At 43.2% G+C, this 22960-nt stretch overlaps 2 protein-coding genes across 6 annotated transcripts in view; one reads left to right on the top strand and one right to left on the bottom strand.

Moving 5' to 3' along the window:
- The window catches only part of TEX56 (chromosome 4 C6orf201 homolog), a 51605-nt gene extending 36192 nt beyond the window's left edge, over window positions 1–15413 (top strand). Inside the window, exons 4-5 of the mRNA XM_045390464.3 lie at window positions 7013–7110; window positions 15193–15413. Coding sequence (XP_045246399.2) covers window positions 7013–7096 — 84 coding nt within the window. The 3' untranslated portion in view covers window positions 7097–7110; window positions 15193–15413. The remainder of the gene's footprint in view (window positions 1–7012; window positions 7111–15192) is intronic.
- Window positions 22–20646, bottom strand: ECI2 (enoyl-CoA delta isomerase 2). Of its 5 annotated transcripts, none has more exons than XM_065544480.1 (10): window positions 20170–20646; window positions 18595–18757; window positions 15820–15918; window positions 15424–15612; window positions 12945–13014; window positions 11222–11324; window positions 10337–10457; window positions 3812–3901; window positions 1650–1793; window positions 22–343 (listed from the first exon to the last, which is right to left on the bottom strand). In XM_065544480.1, the coding sequence occupies exons 1-10, from the start codon at window positions 20394–20396 to the stop codon at window positions 188–190; spliced, it is 1362 nt and encodes a 453-aa protein (XP_065400552.1). In that variant the 5' UTR covers window positions 20397–20646; the 3' UTR covers window positions 22–187. The 5 variants fall into 5 exon arrangements, with proteins under 5 accessions (XP_065400552.1, XP_015304268.2, XP_015304269.2 ...); XM_015448782.3 differs by having other exon boundaries at window positions 20583–20646; XM_015448783.3 differs by having other exon boundaries at window positions 18595–18747; window positions 20583–20646.
- Between the last annotated feature and the right edge of the window lie 2314 nt (window positions 20647–22960).

Genomic DNA, 22960 nt, shown 5'->3' with positions numbered 1-22960 from the left:
AACTTATGTGAATTCTTAAGCTTGTTTTACAAAATTTTTATTCATCAGGGCTGTAGTGAAATATCATCATTGTAACTGATATTTTAGTACTGCAAAAGGCACAATGAAGCTTATTTAGTTTAAGTACTAGAAATCAGAGGTAAAGCACATCCTTCCTTGGACATGCTTTACTCCGCTGTAGTGGTCATCACAGTTTTGATTTTCTGGATAAGAAGTTCACCACCGCATTCATGCATTCATCTGACAGCCATCTTCCCTGAAGGACACTGCATTCTTCAGCATTAACAGCATGTAGTTTTTCTTTCTCTCTATTCCTGATTATCTCTTTTGAAATTCTCATGGCCTGGAAAAACAAAACCAACAATAAGGTGAAGAGTTCATCTAGGCTTGAGGTGGTGGCTCATGCCTGTCATCCCAGCACTTTGGGAAGCCGCAGCAGGCAGATCAGTTGAGGTCAGGAGTTCAAGGCCAGCCTGGCCAAAATGGTGAAATCCTATCTCTACTAAAAATACAAAAATTAGATGGTTGTGATGGTACATGCCTGTGATGGTACATGCCTGTGATCCCAGCTACTCAGGAGGCTGAGTCAAGAGAAACGCTTGAACCCGGGAGGCAGAGGTTGCAGTGATCCGAGATTGCACCATTGCACTCCAGCCTGGGTGACAAGAGTGAGACTCTGTCTCAAAAAGAAAAAAAAAAAAAGTTAATCTAACAGGAGTGGGATTATTCTATGATTCTGGTTCTTGTTTCTCCCATGTTCATTTAATGAATCCTGTTAAATCTTTTTTTTTCCTGAGACACAGTCTCACTCTGTCGCCCAGGCTGGAGTGCAGTGGTGCAATCTTGGCTCACTACAACCTCCACCTCGCTGGTTCAAGCAATTCTCCCTGCCTCAGCATCCAGAGCAGTTGGGATTACAGGCACCCACCACCATGCCTGGCTAATTTTTGTATATATTTTTTTTAATAGAGATGGGGTTTTGCCATGTTGGTCAGGCTGTTCTTGCACTCCTGACCTCAGGTGATCTGCCCTTCTCTGCCTACCAAAGTACTGAGACTACAGGCGTGAGCCACCATTCTCGGCCCTAATGCTGCTAAATCTTAAGCTGCATGTATAATATAAGACAGGGCTTCTTGAAATTCAGTGTGCATATAAATCACTTCAGTAGGTGTGGGGCAGACCTGTGATAACACATTTCCAAAAAGCCTCAGGTAGCTGCTCAAGCATCTGGTTCCAGGACTACATTTTGAATAGCAAGAATATAAAAGCAGTCACTGTCACTACCACATATAAAAACAAAAGTGCTACACAATAAGACTCTCCTAAAGTAGCTAATCCACGCTTCTCACCTGGATTCCAAAGGAAAAGTACTCAGCAAATACTGCCTAGCATCCTGCTCAAGCAATCCCCATACAGAATTGCCCCTCCGTCCCCACACAGAAATGGAAGGTCTATTTGATAAGTTTTGTAAAAATCAGTACTGTATTTCCAACATTACTACAGTTATTTCTTAATCCCAAATTTCGATGTGCTTAGAGGTAACTGAAGATGTGTCTTGTGTTTTTTATGACTTATTCTCTGAAGGCAAATACATTTTTCTCTTAGGAAATCATTTTCAACGTTCTTACAAGTAAAAGATAAATACTAACATTTGGGGGAAGCTTTGCAAATGCCTTCAGCCTGGTCCAGACTTCTTTCTGAAAAGTGCTATCAGGGAAAACTTCAGTAACAAGTCCTTGAGCACATGCTTCTCCTGCTGTTAACTTCTTTCCAAAAACAAGCATCTCTGTTGCCTGAAATGAAAAGCAAGAAGCAAGGTTAAGACAGTAACTTAATAAAACAAGGCTTCCGTTAACTGCTTTCAGGAGGCTGAGAGAGATTTACTCATGGTCTTTTGAGGTTGCTGGTATTTCTCAGTAAGGGAGAAGCTGATGACCTCAGTAGGCAATGGTCTGCAAACTGTGTGCGGAGACAGGCTCCCGGGAAGGTCTGTAAGGGCTGCTGCTTCTGTGTGTGTCGTTGTTGGAGGGGCAAGATCGGGGGCCCAGGGCAGAAATGACCTGAAGCAGATGCTTGATTCTACAACCCACAGCAACTGTGATTTTCCATTTTATACACTATAAACTACTATTATTATTATTATTATTTTTTTTTTTTTTTTGAGACGGAGTCTCGCTCTGTCGCCCAGGCTGGAGTGCAGTGGCCGGATCTCAGCTCACTGCAAGCTCCGCCTCCCGGGTTTACGCCATTCTCCTGCCTCAGCCTCCTGAGTAGCTGGGACTACAGGCGCCCGCCACCTCGCCCGGCTAGTTTTTTGTATTTTTAGTAGAGACGGGGTTTCACTGTGTTAGCCAGGATGGTCTCGATCTCCTGACCTCATGATCCGCCTGTCTCGGCCTCCCAAAGTGCTGGGATTACAGGCTTGAGCCACCGCGCCCGGCCCTATAAACTATTATTTTAAAGAGGTAAAAAGGAAAGAAAAATCACGGTCATTGGGTCAACCTTTAGAAACTTTCAAAATTCCATTCTCTGGAAACTCTACCCAGTGATCTGGCTCTGAGAGTTTTCTTTACCTGCACTGGTACTCAAATTCGTTCTATTTGACTGAAGGAAAGTAAAGACTTACAGTTACGCTTCTGAAAAAACTGAAGACATTAAGCGGATATCCTCTCTACATCTGCAATTTCTTTTCCAGAAAAGGAATGCTCTTCTTTTTTTTGAGACAGGGTCTCACTCTGTTGCCCAGGCTGGAGTGCAGTGGCACGATCTTGGCTCACTACAACCTCCGCCTCCTGAGTTCAAATGATTCTCCTGCCTCAGCCTCTTGAGTAGCTGGGATTACAGGTGCCCGCCACCATGCCCGGCTAATTTTTGTATTTTTAGTAGAGACAGGGTTTCACTATGTTGGCCAGGCTGGTCTTGAACTCCTGATCTCAAGTGATCCACCAACCTCGGCCTCCCAAAGTGCTAGGATTACAGGTGTGAGCCACTGCACCCGGCCAAGGAATGCTCTAATTAGTTAAATGCTCTAAGACTTGTAGAGTCAGTTCTGCCCCCTTCCCAAGTTCAATTCAGGGTCTGTGATAGCCTAATGAGAGTAAAAACATACAAGTTTTTAACAAAATCCTAATACGCAATGAAAACAGGCTCAATTCCCGCTGCCCCACTTTGAGATCTTGAAGAATATTTGCCAAGTCCTTTTCCTATAACTCAGCTTCCAGTCTTGTCACAATCCCCTTTAAGTCATGCCACAGGGCATTGGCAACAAGGAAACACAGTGAAAGACCTGAGCGGCCACCTAACCAGCCTGGGAGAGAATACACCTGTGAGGCAGGCCGAGGGAGGGGCTGCTGTGATTGGGAGTGGCTCTGGCAGCAGTGAGCCCCCAAAACCTCCCATCTGTTGGTACTTACCATAACTCTGAAAATGAAGACATCATCATGTTTCTCCTTAGGAGACACTGGTCATCCATAAAGGAACCGAGTGGCCTCCAAACTCATGGGACCAAGGGAGGCTGGCACAGCCCTGGTCCTTCAAGGGACTAATACCACACAGCTGCAAGGCGGAGGTGTTGTGCTGCTTGCAATGCAGCTAGCACTAAGCAGCCAGCTGAAAGAGGATCCCAGTTCTGGGAGTTGCAGAGAGAATGTCTAATTTTCCTGCATCGCAGATACTTCCCATAGCCTGATTCCTCCACTGGTAAAACTCTTAGAGTTGAAGAGCAAATAATTAGCTTCTCTTTTGTCCATATCAGCAAGGGAAAGAACGGAGAGACCCATACAATTTTATTTTTAAACATTCCAAAAGTTACCTTGGCTGGGCTCATTATCTTCGGAAAAGTGTAAGACGAGCATCCTTCTGGACTTTGGCCGAGGTGACTAAATGGTGTATGAAATGTTGCCTGCAGGGGCAGGAGAGAAAGAAAACCATCCTTCCATGTGTGATTTTTTTTTGTTTTTTGAGACAGAGTTTCGCTCTTCTGCCCAGGCTGCAGTGAAGTGGCGTGATCTCGGCTCACTGCAACCTCCGCCCCTCGGGTTCAAGCGATTCTCCTGCCTCAGCCTCCCACGTAGCTAGGATTACAGGCATGTGCTGCCATGCCTGGCTCATTTTTGTATTTTTAGTAGAGACGGGGTTTTGCCATGTTGGCCAGGCTGGTTTCAAACTTCTGACCTCAGGTGATCCACCCGCCTCGGCCTCCCAAAGTGCTAGGATTACAGGTGTGAGCCACCGCGCCTGGTTTCATGTGTTATTTTAAAAAATCACGATTTGCTTATAACTTCATAATACTTAATAATACTTATTTAAAAATTAAGATTATATGGTTAATATGCACACACAATTCACCATTTAAAAGTGTATAGTTGGATGAGTTTTAACAAATACAGACTTATGTAGCCACCACCGCTATTGAGATGTGGAACATTTCAACCACCCCGAAAGGTTCTGGGGGCCCTTCTATAGTCAGTCCCTCCCTCCCACCCACAGGCAACCGCTAATCTGTTTTCTCTCCCCACAGTTCTGACTTTTACAGAATGTTGTGTAAGTGGAATCCTACATTCTGTAGCCTTTTGAGTCTGACTTCTGAGAGTCACCATGCTGTTGTATAAGTAGTTTGTTCCTTGCTATTTCTGAGTAGTATTCCTTTGTATGGAGGTACAATAATATGTTTATCATTCACCAGTTAATGCCACTGGTGTTGTTTCTAGTATTCAAATAGTTGTACCATTTCACATTGCCACCAGCAATGTATGAAAGGCTACTATGAAGAAGGCTGCCATGAAAAACAAGTTGAACACCTTAAATATACATAGTCGTGTGTTGCTTAACAATGGAGATATGTTCTGAGAAATGCCTAATTAGGCAATTTTGTCATTGTGCCAACATCATGGAGTATACTTACACATACTTGGACACTACAGCCTGCTGCACACCTAGCTATGTGGTCCAGCCTACTGCTTCCAGGCTACCAACTTGGACAGCATGTTATTATACTTAATACTCTAGGCAGTTATAACAAATGGCATTTGTGTATCTAAATATATCAAACATAGAAAAGGTAGGCCGGGTGTGATGGCTCACCCCTGTAATCCCAGCACTTTGGGAGGTGGAGGTGGGCAAATCACCTGAGGTCAGGAGTTCAAGACCAGCCTGGCCAACATAGTGAAACCCCATCTCTACTAAAAAATACAAAAATTAGCCTGGTGTGGTGGTGTGCACCTTGAGTCCCAGCTACTCGGGAGGCTGAGGCACAAGAATTGCTTGAACCCGGGAGGAGGAGGCTGCAGTGAGCTGAGATCATGCCACTGCACTCTAGCCTGGGTGACAGTGAAAAAAAAAAAAGGTATAGTAAAATATGGTGTTACAATCTTAGGGGACCACCGTTTTACATGCAGTTTGTCATTGACTGAAATGTTGTTATGCCGCACCTGACTGTACAATTCTTATTTGTCAATTATACCTCAATGAAACTGAAAAAAAATTAAAAAATAAAAATGTTCAGATAATTTTAACAAAAAGGTAGTTAGGAACACTTGTGTACAGGTCACTGGGTGAAAACTGAGTGTTTGCAATTATCACAGGTAAATACCTAAGTGGTGGAATGGCTGGGCTGTGTGGTAAATGTATATTTAGCTTAGAAGCTGCTAAACTGTTTTCTAGAGTGGTTGTACCATGTGACATTCCCACCAGCAATGTATGAAAGTTCCAATTGCTCTACATCCTCACCAAACCTAGTTATTAAAAGTCTTCTTCATTTTAACCATGCTAGTAGGTGTGTAGTGGGGTCTCACTGTGGTTTTAATTTACGTGTCCCTAACCATTAATGGTATGAAGTCTTTTACCATGTACTTATTAGACATATGTATATTTTCTTTGGTGAAGCAACTGTTAAGATATTTTGTTCACTATTTTTTAAGTTAGGCTGTTTACTTTCTTATTATATAGTTGTAAGATGCACATTCAGGTTGCAAGTCTTTTATTAGAGCATCAGGCAAATCTTTTCTCCTGCTCTGTGGCTTCGGGCAAATCTTTTCTCCTGGTCTGTGGCTTATCTTTTCATTTTCTCAGTGGTTTCTCTCATATGGTTTTAATAGCCCTTTACATTTCATTTTGTCTAACCTATTCATTCCTCACCATTGCCCATTTTTATTTTAGCTTTATAGACAAACTTTAAAAAATACTGTAGAGAGATCAGCTTTTGTTACATGAGTTGAAAAACTGTTTCCAGGCCGGGCGCGGTGGCTCAAGCCTGTAATCCCAGCACTTTGGGAGGCCGAGGCGGGCGGATCACGAGGTCAGGAGATCGAGACCATCCTGGCTGACACGGTGAAACCCCGTCTCTACTAAAAAAATACAAAAAACTAGCCGGGCGAGGTGGCGGGCGCCTGTAGTCCCAGCTACTCGGGAGGCTGAGGCAGGAGAATGGCGTGAACCCGGGAGGCGGAGCTTGCAGTGAGCTGAGATCCGGCCACTGCACTCCAGCCTGGGTGGCAGAGCGAGACTCCGTCTCAAAAAAAGAAAAAAAAAAAAAAAAAGAAAAACTGTTTCCTCAATCTATCATTTGTCTTGATTTTGCCCCAGTGGTTTTTTGATTGGCTTTAACTACTGGAATTAATTCCATATTGGTTATTTAGTATATAGTCATTTTTAGTTTTTTTCATTTTTTTTACATTTAAGAAACATTTTTGTTTCTTGATGAGTAAATTATGAAAGAATGTTAATTTAAAATTTATAATATGTATTTAGATGATAAGAATATCTAAATTTATCTAAATTTTCATATTTAACTTCAAAATTTGGCCATATGTATCTAAATTTTATCTAACTTCAATACTAAGAATATTTAGATTTCATTTCCTATAACCAGACACGGTGTTATTTTTAATGCATAATTGTTAGAAGATATAAATCTATAATGTATGCTATGCAGCATATAAATAAAAATAATCAAAAAATCAAAATATTTTAAAAAGTTTGTTAATGTCATGTATCTTCTTTTTTTATCCAAAAGAAAACTTATTCAAAAAAATGTACCCAGAAGACACAGCCTAAGGAATGTAAGCAGGAAACTGAGAAAACTGCCAACAACAGCTAAAGGGACACAAACAGGTACATGCCAAGTTGCCAATAAGCAGCATTTAAAATGCTTATTTTCAGAAAGAGAGCAGAAGATGGAGTTAAGGGTTTAGGCTCTGGCATCAGACTACTTAGTGACTTTGGGAAGGTTTCTTGCCCTCTCTGGGCCACAGTTTTCTCATTTGTAAAATGGGAACCAATCCTTCTTTTTTTGAGATGGAGTCTCGCTCTGTCGCCCAGCCTTGAGTGCAGTGGCACAATCTCGGCTCACCGCAACCTCTGTCTCCCGGGTTCAAGCGATTCTCCTGCTTCTGCCTCCTGAGCAGTTGGAATTACAGGCATGTGCCATGACACCCAACTCATTTTTGTAGTTTTAGTAGAGACGGGGCTTCACCATGTTGGCCAGGCTGGCCTCAAACTCCTGACCTCAAGTGATACACCTGCCTTGGCCTCCCAAAATGCTGAGATTACAGGCATCAGCCACCATGCCCAGCCTAGATTGTAAAAATTATTTTTGCCACATTGGAGGAGAATGTTTGTTTTTATAGACAGGGTCTCACTCTGTTGCCCAGCCTTGAGTGCAGTGATGTGATCTTAGTTCACTGCCACCTCTGCCTCCTGGGTTGAAGCAATTCTCTTGCCTCAGCCTCCCAAGTAGCTGGGACAATAGGCGCCCACCACCATGCCTGGCTAATTTTTGTATTTTTAGTAGAGATGGGTTTTCTCCACATTGGCCAGGCTGGTCTTGAACTCCCGACCTCAGGTGATCCACTTGCCTTGGCCTCCTAAAGTGCTGGGATTACAGGTGTGAGCCACTGCACCCGGCCAAGTCCTTCTTTCATAGGGCTGTTCTGTACATTATGTGAATATGTATGCATGTATGCGTATACTTATAATAAATACAATGCATGTAACAGAGTGCCTAAACAGTGACCACTCAAAGATTTATCAGTTATGATTTCTACCTTTTTCTTAACTCATACAGGAAATGTATCATTTGCTGACAGAGCTAATAGGCATTAGTAACGATTGCCCACAGTACAAAATAGATAAAATGTACTAATTAATATTTTGGTTATATGGGTTAAATATTAACCCATCATTTAATATATTTATTCTTGAAGCCAATAATGATAAATCCTATAAAACGATTTTTTCTACAGCCTTTTCCTTTAGCATATTTCCATTATTTTATTTATTTTTTGCTTATATATTTTTTTGAGATGGAGTCTCGCTCTGTCACCCAGCTTGGAATGCTGTGGTACGATCTTGGCTCACTGCAACCTCCACCTCCTGGGTTCAAGCAATTCTCCTGCCTCAGCCTCCAATGTAGCTGGGCTTACAGACACCTGCCACCAAGCCCTGCTAATTTTTATATTTTTAGTAGAGATGGTGTTTCACAATGTTGGCCAGGCTGGTCTTCAACTCCTGACCTCAGGTGATCTGCCCACCTCAATTTCCTTTATTTTAAATTGATGCTTGGTTTATTAGATTGGGTAAACTTTTATCAGCAGATACTATTTGACAAATAAATTTTACTTTTGGCCAAATTTTTAAACATTTAATATACATATGCAATATACATTATAATATATAGACTAGATACGTTTTATATATATTGTGTATGTATCTTCTCTGATTTCAACATTATAATTTATATCATAAGATGGAAGTCATCAAAATTTTTAAAAGGATGACGTAGGCCAGGCTCGGTGGTTCACACCTGTACTCCCAGCACTTCGGGAGGCCAAGGCGGGCGAATCACTTGAGGTCAGGAGTTCGAGACCAGCCTGGCCAACACGGTGAAACCCTGTCTCTACTAAAAATACAAAAAAATTAGCTGGGTTTGGTGGCGTGCACCTGTAATCCCAGCTGCTCAGGAGGCTGAGTGGGAGAATCGCTTGAAGCCGGTAGGTGGTGGCTGCAGTGAACCAAGATCGTGCGGCTGCACTCCAGCTTGGGTGACAGACTGAGACTTCCATCTCTTAAAAAAAAAAAAGATGTATATTGAAAGTAATTTTCAATTCAGTGGGAGAATCAGAACAAGATTCAAATACACTATTTGCCCTCCAAGTATTAAAGAAAGAGATCCCCAATTTTAGGTCAGGAGCTATTGACCCAGTCCCTGTTAAAAGCAGGTCGATGACTAATCAGTCACATAACACAAGACTGTGAACGAAGACATTGATCTCTGCCTCTGAACAGAAACCTCCACCTACAAAGGTTGGGCAGCCTGGCACCTAGAATCTCATTTGCTGTTTTTTGCGGGAAAATTATTCTTAAGAATTAGGTCTGTCAATACATCCAATCTGGTTCAATGGAATCCAGCAAAAGAAAATTCAAAGAATTAAGGATGCTATTATATGGTCCTGTGTATCAGTGGGGAAGATTACCTCTGAACAAAACTAGAAATCTCTTCAGTGGTAAAAACCATGTTTCCTAGAAGGCTGTAATCAGCACATTTTACCATCACATAAGCATAAGTCACTGGAACAATCTGATGCCCTAAAGGTGGTTATTAGGTGCTTGTAATGATAAAAACTGGAAACAGCCTAGGGTTCCAGCAGGCAGGGACTGGTTAAACAAGATAAGTTAATAACCCAAATGTTAGGACTGGTTATCTCTAGGTGGTAAAATAAGGAGTGATTTTTACCTTGTAGCTTTTCTTGGTACTTTTTCATATCTTTCAAAATTTTATTTTCCACTATGACATATATATTACTACTATAGTAAAACTAAAAACTAAAATCTATATAATGCAATGGTGAACACAAGGCTGAATTGTGTTCTGGGCAAGGAACTTCTCAGAGCTTCAGTTTTCTTATCTGCAAAGGGAGTGAGAGTAGATAATGCTCACAGTTCCTTCTCATTCTAAAATTCTAAATCCATTTACTCAGTAAAAAGGATTAAATAATCCCTTCCACAACCTGCAAAGATGCTGTTCCTCCCTCCCATAACAAATTTTCCAGTGTCTCCTGAATATTTCAGAGTAACATGAAAACTGAGTACCTGTTGTGGAACTTGATTAGAATCTAGAACAATCAGAGTTGGAACAATGTTTACAACAAAATGCAAGTTAATAATGAAGGAAAAATAAAATCAGTCAAATTAGACTAATGCTTTGGGAAAAATCTAAATTCAGTTAATTCTACCACAAACAACATGTAACCTGCTTATGACTGGCAATGCTGAAGGAGGATTCAAAGGCTCCCGTCTCGTGTTGCTTGCCTGACCTCTTGCTTTCTGGGAGCTGACTTACCCTGTCAGATGCATACACGGCATCGAATAACCCAAGGAGGGTGACGGAGATGCCCACAGCTGGACCATTGACCACTGCAATCAGAGGCTTAGGAAAATCTATAAAACAGCCCACAAATTCCCTACAGAAATGGAAACACAAAATCATGAAATGTGCCAAAGCAGCATGACTGAAGCAAGGGCAAGACGGTCTGACTCTGAGATAAAGCCTTTTGTCAGGCTGGGTATTTCCACTGCCACCACCGGCAGCGCCTCCCTGTCCTGCCACTTCCCTGATCTTCCGCACCAGATTCATCCAGGGCATCCATTTGAATGGCAGTGGATGGAAGACCAACCGGAGAGACCTACAGGTCAACCCTGGTTTGAATCCTGTATTCTGGACAGCGAGTTCAGGGCTGTAAACCAGCCGCAGTCTTAGAGATGAGGTTAGGTGACTGAGCACACGCTGCAATGTCACAGCAAGTGGGAATGGCAGATTTGGCAGGAAAAAAGAGGAAAGCTCCATGACGTCCTCCTGTGTTTTATAAGACTCCTCCGAGTCTCCTACTTTCAGCATTCATGGAAATCGCCCATTCCGCTGGCTGGATGAGAATTTGCCACATTCCTCTACCTCAATGCAAGATAATTTTGTTTACAACTATAGCTCACTCTTATGTTTTCCAGTCAAATCTCATGAGACCAGCAGGATGAACAGGTAACAGAGGTCAAAGACAGAGAATGAATGCCCACCTATGGATGGAGGCAGTTTAGAGAAATATGCTTGTCCAAAGTCACAATTAACTGCACTGACACAGAGAAGTAGATATTTCACTTTTGCTCAACTACCTACCACTTTGATGACTAAGAACGGGCGCTCTGGGATCACAGGAAGGTCGGTTACTCTTACCTCAGTAAGATGGCACCATTTTTAGCTTTCTCCTCTACTCCACCAGGGGGAATATCAGTGAAGTTAGTCAGGTCGTTCCCACTACTGTAATAGTCACCATTTCCTATAAGTAAGAAAATCAACAGATCCCTCATTCATTCATCCTGTAATTCTTGAGTATCTACTGCATGGAAAACTCTATGGTTAGACACGGGAAATACACTGGAGAACCAGCGATGGTTCCTGCCCTAACTTACCAACTAGTGAGTACACGGGACACTGATCTATAAAAACACACAGATAAATGTAGCTAATGCCACTGCTGAAATAGAGGAGAGGTGCATCATGAAATGAGGGTATGTACCAGGAGGGCTGGTCTAATCAGGGAGTTCAGGAAAGAACTTTCCTAAGGAAGGGACAACTGAATTGAGATCTGTTCAAAGGCTCTTCAGAGAGGTTATCCCCAGTGTAGATGAAATAAGAGCCACTGTAGCTGACTCAGAGAAAGCCAGGGGGAAGTTGGTGCAGGGTGTGCACTGGCAGAATAGACCTGACGGTGCTTCGTAGATCCCATGAGGAAGTTTTTTCCTTTATTCTAAGAGCCATTGAAAGTGTGCTTCTGAGTGTGCGTGTTTAATTAAAGTATAATTTATGTATAATAAAACAACCAGTTCTTAAATGTTCGTTTAGTTGTTTTAATATTTTTAAATACCCACAAGATCACCATCCAAAACAAGATACAGAACATCTCCGTCACCCCAGAAGTTTCCCGTAGGCTCCTTTCTAGCCATCCCACCTGCTCCAAGGCAATCACTTTCTGACTTCAATTTCCACAGAGAAGAACTTCTGCCTACTGTAGAACTTTCTACAAATGGACTCATATAAATATGTAAACTCCTGTCTTTATTTTGCTGAACTGCGTTTTAAAGATGCATCCATATTCTTGTATCATTTATTCTATTTTATTGCTGAGTACTCCATTGTACAAATAGTCAACAATTTGTTTATTTATCCGTGTGTTTTTGAACATTTGAGTTGTTTTCTGGTTTTGGCAGTTATAAATCAGGTTACCATGAGTGCGCCTGTAAAAGTCTTTTTGTGGACATTATGTGTCTTAATTTATGTTGGGTAATTGCAAAGAAGTGGATATCTGTGGGTTTTTAAAAATAGTTTTTGTGTATTTGTAAACCAGAGTATGACAGTACTGGAAAAGAACTTAGAGTTTTAATTATTTATTTATTTTTTGAGACAGAGTCTCGCTCTGTCGCCCAGGCTGGAGTGCAGTACTCTGACCACCTCCTACTCTGCCCACACTAGATAAGCCTTAGCACCTCCTCTGAGTTCCCTGCTGCTTCGTACTTTCTACCCTCCTCCTCTTTTGAACATGATAGTCCTCTGTTAATTCCAAAAGCTCCAGGACTATTTCTTTCTTGTTCCCTTTTGGAAAAAAAGTGGTTCGCGATCTCGCCTCACTGCAACCTCCAGCTTCCGGGTTCAAGTGATTATCCTGCCTCAGCCTCCTGAGTAGCTGGGATTGCAGGTGTGTGCCATCACGCTTGGCTAATTTTTGTATTTTTAGCAGAGATGGGGTTTCACCATGTTAGTCGGGCTGGTCTCGAACTCCTGATCTCGTGAGCCATCCGCCTCGGCCCCCGGGTCTCAGAGCTTTTTAACTCAATTTCCTATCTATTAAGACGCCCCTCAAAATAGGAATTTAATTAGGATGTCTGAGAAAATCTGTTACCTGTTAAAACAGTGATGGCTGAGTCATCCTTGCTGGCAGCTTTAAGTGCATGCATAATTTCATGATACATCTGTGTAATGGGAAGACAAGGAAAAGAAAAGAACTCTGAACACAGGAATCATCCATCAATGGATTCACTAAATGTCAGGCTGGAAGCCTGCTCTCAGCAAAGTGCCTAACATTTATTTTGGTTGTATTTTATAACCAAAAAAGGTGGACCGATACACCTGAAAGAATTTTCATTCCTTTTACAATTACTTGGTGCATATTAAGTACCTGGTGCTATGGTAGGAGCTGCTGGCTATAAACCACTTTTTTTCCAAAAGGGAACGAGAAAGAAATAGTCCTTGAGCTTTTGGAATTAACAGAGGACTATCATATTGAAATGAGGAGAGGGGTGGAAAGCCTGAAGCAGCAGGGAACTCAGAGCAGGTGCTGAGGCCTATCTAGAGTGGGCAGTGAGAGGTGGTCAGAGAAAACTTTCTACAAAGCAACGTCTCTGTTGTGACCTCAAGGAAGCCCCTGGCAGTCTGGGAAGTGTCTGGCTGGAATTTTCAAGACACTGTAATGGTATTCAAGGAAGGGGCCGCAAAATTTTAAATCAGCAACATTTCTGAAAATCTTGGACATGCAACTATATAGCTTTTAATGCATTTAAAACAGGTGCAATTTCAATCTTAGATGAGATTTCAGTGTGGGAAAGAATGAAGAGGCCTGATACTTATAGATATAAATACACTGCAAAAGAAACATGGACTTCACATAAAACAGCTGGCCCTCTGTATCCACGGGTTCCACATCCATAGATTCAACCAATCACAGATCAAAAATATCTAGAAAACAATTCTGTGTCTATACTGAACATGTACAGACTTTTTCTCTTATCATTAGTCTCTAAACAATAAGGTATAACAACTATTTTAATAGAGCATTTACATTGTATGCAGTATTATAAGTACTCTAGAGATGATTTAAAGTATATGAAAGTGTATATAGAGGTTATATGCAAATATTACGCCTTTTTATGGGGGACTACAGGTTCCGCGGATTTTGGTGTCCATAAGGAGGTCCTGGAACCAATCCCCATCAGATACCAAGGGATGACTGTACATGAATAAGCATCTAAGCATTTCTCCTGAGGGAAGTGATAAGGAACTCACTCCATCATTATTATAGTGATAACACAACACAGCAGGGCAACTGGTGAGACCAGGATTAGAAGATGGATTATCAGGGTTTCTTTTTTTTTTTTGAGATGGAGTCTCACTGCGAGGCCCAGACTAGAGTGCAATAGCGTGATCTCAGCTCAACCACCACCTCCCCAGTTCAAGAGATTCTCCTGCCCCAGCCTCCCCAGTAGCTGGGACTATAGGCGCGCACCACCACGCCCAGCTAATTTTTTGTATTTTTAGTAGAGATGGGGTTTCACCATGTTGGCCAGGCTGGTCTTGAACTCTTGACTTCAAATGATCTGCCCACCTTGGCCTCCCAAAATGCTGGGATTACAGGGGTGAGCCACCACGACTGGCTATCAGGGTTTCAATTTAGGTTTTGCTGCTTATTTGTTATGTGAACTTGAGCAAGTTACTTCTTAATCTAATTATCTTATTATTAAGAAATGATAACAGTAGGCTCCTTGTGAGGATTAAATAAACACCTGTGTAGAGAGTGCTGGCACTCATTAGGCACTCTGTACAGAGTAGCTGTGATTACCATAGCTGTAGAGAAATGAGTCAGGGCAAAGTGGAAATAAAGTTTGAGCATTAAATGCTTTATGAGTTGAATGACATATATCCCACTTTAGGAAATTCTGAAGATGATTTTAAAGTGAGTATGCTCTTTCTGCCACAATGGAGGTTACTGACCCAACAGCTATAGTCCTCTCAAATTTTAGTCCCAGTGGAGCACCAAGCATCCAATTAATTCCCTATAATTTTTTTCAAGGAGAAGGGGCTAAAGTGGTTATTTTATTATCATTCTAGTTCAATGAGAGATTCAAAGACTGAAGTTGCCGAGTGAAGCAGCTACTTTAAAGCCGAGTTGAGTAATGATTTAAGATAAAGTCCTTCTCTCCTTTCTCCCTATACTTGTAAAAAATGAAGCCCCCATGCAAGCAGAAAGACTTACTTTCACGTCTAAGTGACATGAAGATACTTCTGGGAGCAGTCTACACCAACATAGATGGCTTCTATGCGAATTCTCTCACAGCAACATGTTTCATTTATATTATTTGTGCTTCCATCATTAGGAAAATCACGGCGCCTTTTGGGTATATCAGAACCTACCTGAAGTTCACAAACTCTAAACAATGAACGCTCGACTCTGTTGTATGAAGTAGCCACAATTACCAACCTTCCTGCACAAATCAAACAAGACATACCATAAAATAGGAATGATGCTGAAACTCTACAGCTTTTGCGTGAAACACATAGAAGAAGAAAAGAAAAACAGGACAAACTCCGAGGGCAGGTAACATTACCTCCACGTTCAGGGCATTTTTCTTTGTGGGCCGGTTTAACATGATCTTTGTGATGCCATCTTCGGAGGTCACCATCAGAGTTTCATACCCAGTTGATTTCCTGTCTGTTCCAGGCTCCACCTGACTAGAGGATTCCAATGAAGAACTCAAACTGGACACCAAATCCACATAGTTCTGCCTGGCAGTTTCCTGAATGGAAGATGACAAACAGCCTCAGTCCATGGTCAATGAATAAGCACGTTGAGAAAGTTACTAGACTAATAACTAGCATCTTGCAATGAAGAAAGAATAGAAGCACATCAAGATCTTGAAGGCTCCATTTATAATGGCTTAATGAGAAGCACCAAACTTCTTTAGAATGACAGCAAATAAAAGCAGAGTAACTAGTAAATTCACCTTGGGCAGGCTGCCAAGGGCATTCCATGCATCCCATTTGGCCTTGTTGATCAAGTCAAATACACCTGGTTTGGGCATGTTACAAGGTCCTTCAGTGGCCTGTGAAAAGGAGAGGGGCAATATAGTCAAGTGACCATGTAAACTGGATCCCTAAATATTTAAGACCCATAAAATCCACAGGCGCATGAATGCCTCCCCCAAATCCTTTCACAGGGTATGTAAATTGATCGGAATTCTCCCCTCCAGTCTTTTTGGTGTTATTGCCAAAAATGCACAAACAACAGAAAAAAGACTGGAAATAAATAACTGCCTGTCTATGAAAATAAAGGTTTTGGGGAAGTACTTTCTAAAAAAATCTAATGATTCATTAGTTTTATATTGGTAATCATATTTTCCACAATCAATCAAAATATTCAAGCAAACAATCTTTAAAAGGAACTAGTCAACAAATATTTGGAAACCGACAGCATATTCCAAAAGCCCATCTAAAGGTACAAAAAGACACCACGAATTCAGTGGTGGACTTTTGGTACCTGGGCAACGAAACTGCAGCTGAGGGGCTAGGGTGGGGCTGTCAGAGCCACTGATTCTTAGGAAACTTAACTGAAAAACATGTAAGTAAAATGCAAAAAGGAATTAAATTTTATTTTTGAGGCTAGACGGAGTGGGTATTTTGAGATGAATAATTATATCCCATTCAGCTACTTTTCAGAAATGGCAATTCAAAATTCCACTTAAAATTTTAAAATTTTATAATACAGTTAGCTAAAAGAGGAAAGAAGAAAGAGTCTTTGGAAAACAGGCCGGGAGGCTCACACCTGTAATCCCAACACTTTGGGAGGCGGAGGTGGGTGGATCACCTGAGGTCAGGAGTTCGAGACCAGCCTGACCAATATGGTGAAACCCCATCTCTACTAAAAATACAAAAATTAGCCAGGCATGGTGGCGAGTTCCTGTAATTCCAGCTACTCGGGAGGCTGAGGCAGGAGGATTGCTTGAACCTGGGAGGTGGAGGTTGCAGTGAGCTGAGATGGTGCCACTGCACTCCACCCTGGGTGACAAAGCAAAACTGTCTCAAAAAAAGAAAAAGAAAAAGGCAGAAAAGGAGGCTATGAATTTCTTTAGATAGAGAGAGTGTCATCTGGCAAGAGTTAGCCAACCTAGAAGTTAGAGGGAACACAGCCCACAGCATAAGGGCTTGCCCTTGTCTCCTGACTGTCCTCAATGCTACCACCGACTGCAAGGCTGGAGGGCGCCCAAGACCACCCTCAGGTGCAATAATTTACTAGAAAGACACCCAGAACTCACTGCAAGTTGTTAAACGCACAGTTAGTAGTTTATTAAGGGAAAGGATAGAGATGAGAATCATCCAAGGGATGGAGGATTGGGGCAGTAGCAAACGTGGAGTTTCCACTGTCCTTTCCCCATGGAGTCAGGACAGGGCACCTCTCCCCGAACTGATGTGACAGGGAGTCCTGCCAACCAGAGACGCTCAGGTCATCAGTCTCAGTGTCCAGAGTTTTCAGTGGGGCTCCATCACCTGTGCCTGACTGTATAACCTGAAGCCCCCACCCTAAATCACATTGTTAAGACAATCCAGGCAAATAAAGACACTCCTATCAGGCTTTAGAGATTCCCTTCCCAGAAGCTAAGGACAAAGCCACACGTCCTTTGGGACAACGTTAAATTTTTTACTATACACACCCATATGAAAGAGAAGCTCATACCCATCATAGCACAGAAAAACAGATAACACAGGAGCCCAGAGAGGCAGATACATCGGGGAAGTCTTTGGCATTGAAACTTCAAAGCTTTAGGTTTTAAATTTTGTTATAAACATTTCCAAACATACCAAAGTAGAATACGATAATGAATTCCCAATACCCATCATCCAGGTTCAACAACGATCAAATTGCCTTACTTGCTTCATCTCTCTCTCTCTCTTTTCTTTTTTTCTTTTTTTGACAGAGTTTTGCTCTGTCACTCAGGCTGGAGTGTAGTGGCGCAATCTTGGCTCACTGCAACCTGATTCAAGCGATTCTCCTGCCTCAGCTTCCCAAGTAGCTGGGATTACAGGTGCACGCCACTACGTCCAGCTAATTTTTGTATTTTTAGTAGAGACGAGGTTTAACCATGGTGGCCAGGCTGGTCTCAAACTCCTGACCTTAAGGGATCTGCCCGCCTCAGCCTCCCAAAGTGCTGGGATTACAGAAGTGAGCCACCATGCCTGGCCTCATCTATCCTTTTCTTTCTTTTTTTGCTTAGAGAACTTCAACTATCCATTGTTTCACCCCTATATCCTTTAGTATGCACTTCTTAAAAATATCAACATTTTCTTATATAACCTTGACACCATTAACAATGATTTCTAGGTATCTTCTAACACTCTGACCTTATTCAAAACTTCCCCAATTATCTTAAAAATACCTTTTTCAATTGATTTATTCTAATCAAGAGCTAAATAAGGTCTACAAATGTGAATATTATATCTCGTAAGTCTCTTTTACTCTGGCATGACACTGAGGCACTTTGTGCCTTGATAATATTTCAAGGTCTAATATTAAAAAACTTGCGCGCATATACATACATACATATATATATATACACACACACACATATATATATACACACACACACACACACACACACACACATACTTAAGAGGGAGCAAGACAAACCCAAAATATTAAGGCTACATTTTAGTAAACACACAGTTTATCTACTTAAGGAGTCATTTGCCTAAAATTATTTAAATGTCAGACCGTAGGCATTTACCTGCTTATACAGTGAGTAGAGTTTTAGCTTCACTTCATTTCCTGGATCCTTCCTCAAGAGTTTCACTTGATTCATTGCATTTTCAAAGTCCTTCTGACTGGCTCTCATTGCTGTTCTATTCAGGTGCAGCTGAACTACTGGGAAACTAATGACCTGCAGAGAACTACAATTAGGCAGACTGATTTCTATATGTTCCCAACCCTCACATTTCTGCAGCCTGATTTCTAATTGTTCCCAACCCATACATACTAAAATGCTATGTTTGTCCATATTTTCTTTATACTTGCCTCTGCAAACTGGCTGCAAATAATTGGCTGTAAGGATTCCAAGATAGTAACTCAATACGGAAGCTAACAGTACTAACTTTAAATAAATGGAAAAGTAAATAACCATCCAGGGAAGTATTTGTAAGCAATTTAAGATAAAAACAGCCAGAACAGGAATACCATGTAAATTTTGCCAAAAGCAAGAAGTGAAGCGCATGCAAGACAGTGAACAGCAAGAGACCAAAAAGCTAAAGTGCACAGAATTTTGTAACGTGTCCCAAAGTCCTGAAACAGCCTCTGCACTCACTGATAAGCCATAAACTATATCAGGTCAATTCTTGTCTTTTTGCTGGAAAACCGGTTTCCAACATACACACAGGTGGAAGGAAGGGAGAATGGATGTGAATATACAAGAAATATTCAAAAGGGCATAGCAACAGTTGCTGGCATTCCAGACAGAGCCACAGCCTTCTCAGCAGATGGGAGGGAATCTACCTGCAGTGGAAGGGAGTCAGTGAAGGAGGAGGCTCAGCAGGCGTGCCCCCTTTTGTGGGGATGTTTAACCAGCCAGCCAGGAACAGAGCAGAAACAGTAACCACCGCGGGGTGACGAGCAGGTTTTTAAGCACACATAGTGAGCGGGGGTGGGGTGGCAAACTTCAATGCACAGGACTCAGGCAGGCCACAAGCAAAAAATGGATGTTCACGACGATGACCCGGAATAGTAGAGTTAATGGCATCAAAGATGATTAAAATAATACAGGTTACAAAGCCCAAACCTCACACACAAACACAATTACGTAACTCGAAAATGGTACAATGAACTCTAGGTTCAAACTTTGGACTATTAGTAACTGATTCAGTAAGATCAGCCTACAGTAAGTTTTATATTAAAATGATTTTCTGTAAAGGGAAAAACTGCATCTTATATGGCAAATTCCAAGTAGAAAACGAAAGAAAAATTTAAAATGTCCACAAAAAGAAGAAACGTACAAGTTTCCACAAAATGTGGAACAAATTATTTATTTTTAAATAAAGCGTGAGTTTTAAAAACAAATAGCAAAAACACGACCATTTAAGAAATACATAAAGTCGGGAAAATCACTAATAATTTTACCACTTCAAGGCCACCACCGTGTTTCGGTTTTGTTCCCTACACACAGATTCGTGCGGGGTTCCCGGGACCCCAGGGACGTGGAGCGTGCTGCTTAGCCGTGACTGCGTACCCGGCCATTTCACTTTATAGCATACGAGTTCTCCAAAGGGCAAAGAGTGTTAAGTCCACACGAGTGGTAACGGCTTGCGTTTACCTCGCTTTTAGCAAGCAACGCTTTGCACCCCAGAGGCAGCCCGGCTGGGAAGTGCAGGCCCGGGTGTCCGGGGAACCACCGTGCCCAGCTGGGCGGCTCACCCGCCCGGAGTCCGGCCCCCGGAGGATGGGAGCGTGCGCGAACGCAGGCGGAGACCTCGGGGACTGCGGACAGAGAACCATAGCCCTGATCTTCCGACGCGCCCATGCTGACCCCTCTGGGCCCATCGGTGCAGGAGGGCGCGCGAGTGAGGGGGTTATCCTTTAGTACTGCCTCGCTGGAAAACCAGCAAAGAAAGTCCTGTTGCCACCTAGACAATAGGGAAGGAGGGTCTTTCAACGGCGGCGACCTTCGCCTGGACAGCGGTATCCTGCGGGCAACCTTGGGCCGGGAGGCCGGGGCTCCAAGCTTACCTCGGACACCAACGCTCTGCAAGTCTCCAGGCCAAGTGCGCCATCGCTACCCCGTGGGCGGCTCAGGGGCGGGGCCGGGGCTCGGGGGCGGGGCCTGGGCTCGCGGGCTGCGGAGGTTTGGGGGTGGGGCCGGGGCTTGGGTGCGGGGCGGGGCCGAGAGCAGAGCCCAGGCAGGAGCCTGGGGCATGGGCGGGGCCAGGGTTGGGGCGGGGCCAGGCTGAGAACGTAGCCAGGCCGCTTTCGGCGTCAGTAGCCCGTGGGCGGCTCTGGGGCTGCGGGGGCTCGGGGGTGGGGCCGGGGGTCGGGGCGTGGGCGGGGCGGGGTCTCTAGGCGGTCAGGATCCGGGACTGAGATGCGGGGGCGGAGCCAGAGCGAGGCGAGGTATCACCCGGGAGTGGAGGAAGGGCGCGGGGTGCGGGGACGGTGATCCGGGGAGGCCTACGCGGCGCGTGGGGCGGGGCACAAATGCTCCCGGGCCTGGCTCCGAGGAACTGCGAGCTGGAGGCGCGGCTGTTCTCTGGGCGGACCTCAGCAATGCGAACCCTGCCGTTGCTGGAGCACTGAGTGCCCTTCCCGGAGTCCCGCGGAGCCTGGCGAGGAGGGGTCGCTGCATCCCGAGGGCCAGCCGTGAGCCGGGAGATGGGGTAACAATTGAGGGCGTATGCTTAAGAGCAGCTAGGTCATGCACCCCCAAATCGAAGATTTGCAGACCTGGTAGGACACCTGGGAATCAGAAGTGATTTTTGGAGTATGCACCTTTTTAGTGTCAGTTAAGAGTTCGTGGATATTTTTGAGTTCTGCTGAGGCATATGCAAAGTATTTTCTTTGGGGAAGAATTCTTAAGAGTTGGAAGGGCCTTGGCTGTGTCACCTTGTCCAGTTCCCAGAGAACCAAAAAACAAAACAGAACAAAACAAAACCACCCCTCTAAATTCTGTGCCCAAGTTGTCCTATCCAAGCATGCCTAGGCGTTTTAGTATTAGGTAGCTGACACTTGTGGACCATCGATAGTGAGCCAGGCTAATTGTAAGTCTTTGGACAACCCTGTAAGGAAAACGATATTGCCCTTTTGAGCTGATGTGGAAATTGCCCTGTTGAGCATATTGCCCTGTTGAGCTGATGTGGGAACTGAGACCCAGAAAGATTAACCTGGTGAATTCCCCAAAGACATGAGGCTTGCAGGTGAGCAGAATCCAAGTCTCAAGTAACTTTAGCAGTAAGTTTCATCAGATAGATCTGGCTAATAGTGTAGGTAGGGCAACACCGAAAGTCAAGTAGAACAATTTGGGCTTATCCCAAAGCCTTTCTCCAGATACATGTTTTTGTTTTTTTGTTTTTGTTTTTGAGATGGAGTTTCCCTCTTGTTGCATAGGCTGCAGTGTGATGGCACAATCTTGGCTCACTGTAACCTCCACCTCCGGGTTCAAGTGAGTCTCCTGTCTCCGGCTCCCGAGTAGTTGGGATTACAGGCATGCGCCACCAGGCCTGGCTAAATTTTTTGTATTTAGTAGAGATTGGTCAGACTGGTCTCAAACTCCTGACCTCAGGTGATTCACCCGCCTCGGCCTCCCAAACTGTTGGGATTACAGGCGTGAATCACCACACCCGGCCTCTCCAGATATTACAGAGTGGTAGTTGGTAGGCAGAGCTGCCTCTCTCAGAGACCCTGACTCTCTCCAAGGCTGTTAGGTGACCCTCAGAGGTAATGGAAATGCAGTAATCAGATATTGCAGATAATACAAGACTCACTCATTTCCAGAAGATGAAACGGCTGTCGTGGAAATATTTTTAAAATCTCGTACTGGTAAGCATATTTTGATAGTAAAACCTTTTGCAATACAAACTACTCTCAGGCTTATTCCTACCACAGAAAAGAGTGGGGTGTGGGAAATGAGCTTATCTTTTTCAAAGTATAATTTTAAAGATATAGAAAGAGCATGTGTCAGAGATTTACTTAGCTCATTAATTAGGGAACCAACAGGGTGCTAAAGAAGAGGTTAAAAGACTAGTTAATATAGTCCATGTAAAAAAAAAAATGCTGGAATGGATTGCAAAGCTAGAGACAAAACTGGTTAATATCCTACAGAGCAATAAAACCATGACCTCGGGAGGAATGTTTTTCCTATTGGGTAAATCATTTGCACCTCTACCAGCTGTCATTTACTAAAGTCCCATTATATCCAGCATTTGAGAAAAAGAGAAGAGACAGACATTCCTGGCAGAGGGTCATCTTGCGTCCATGTTTGGTTTAGTAAACTGTTAAGAGGTCTCCAGACTATGCCTTGTAAACATGGCTGCCATGGCCCTGTGGGTGGGAGGGCCAGTTGCAGCAAAAGGGAACCATTGTGATTTGGGTAAATGCTCCACCTGAGCTTGAAG

This window comes from Macaca fascicularis, chromosome 4 (assembly GCF_037993035.2).
Source record: "Macaca fascicularis isolate 582-1 chromosome 4, T2T-MFA8v1.1".
Lineage (NCBI taxonomy): Eukaryota > Metazoa > Chordata > Mammalia > Primates > Cercopithecidae > Macaca > Macaca fascicularis.
Note: the sequence above shows the minus strand (reverse complement) of the source record. Positions and strands in the feature narration are given on the sequence as shown.

Bases quoted from the DNA above. Each gene is read 5' to 3' on its own strand.
- ECI2 (XM_065544480.1), bottom strand. From the start codon at position 20,396: ATGGGCCCAGAGGGGTCAGCATGGGCGCGTCGGAAGATCAGGGCTATG. The intron at 1,794-3,811 runs GTAACTTTTGGA...TTTTCATTTCAG, and splicing joins AGATAATGAGCCCAGCCAAG to GCAACAGAGATGCTTGTTTT. The intron at 344-1,649 runs GTTAGTATTTAT...TTGTTTTTCCAG, and splicing joins TTGCAAAGCTTCCCCCAAAT to GCCATGAGAATTTCAAAAGA.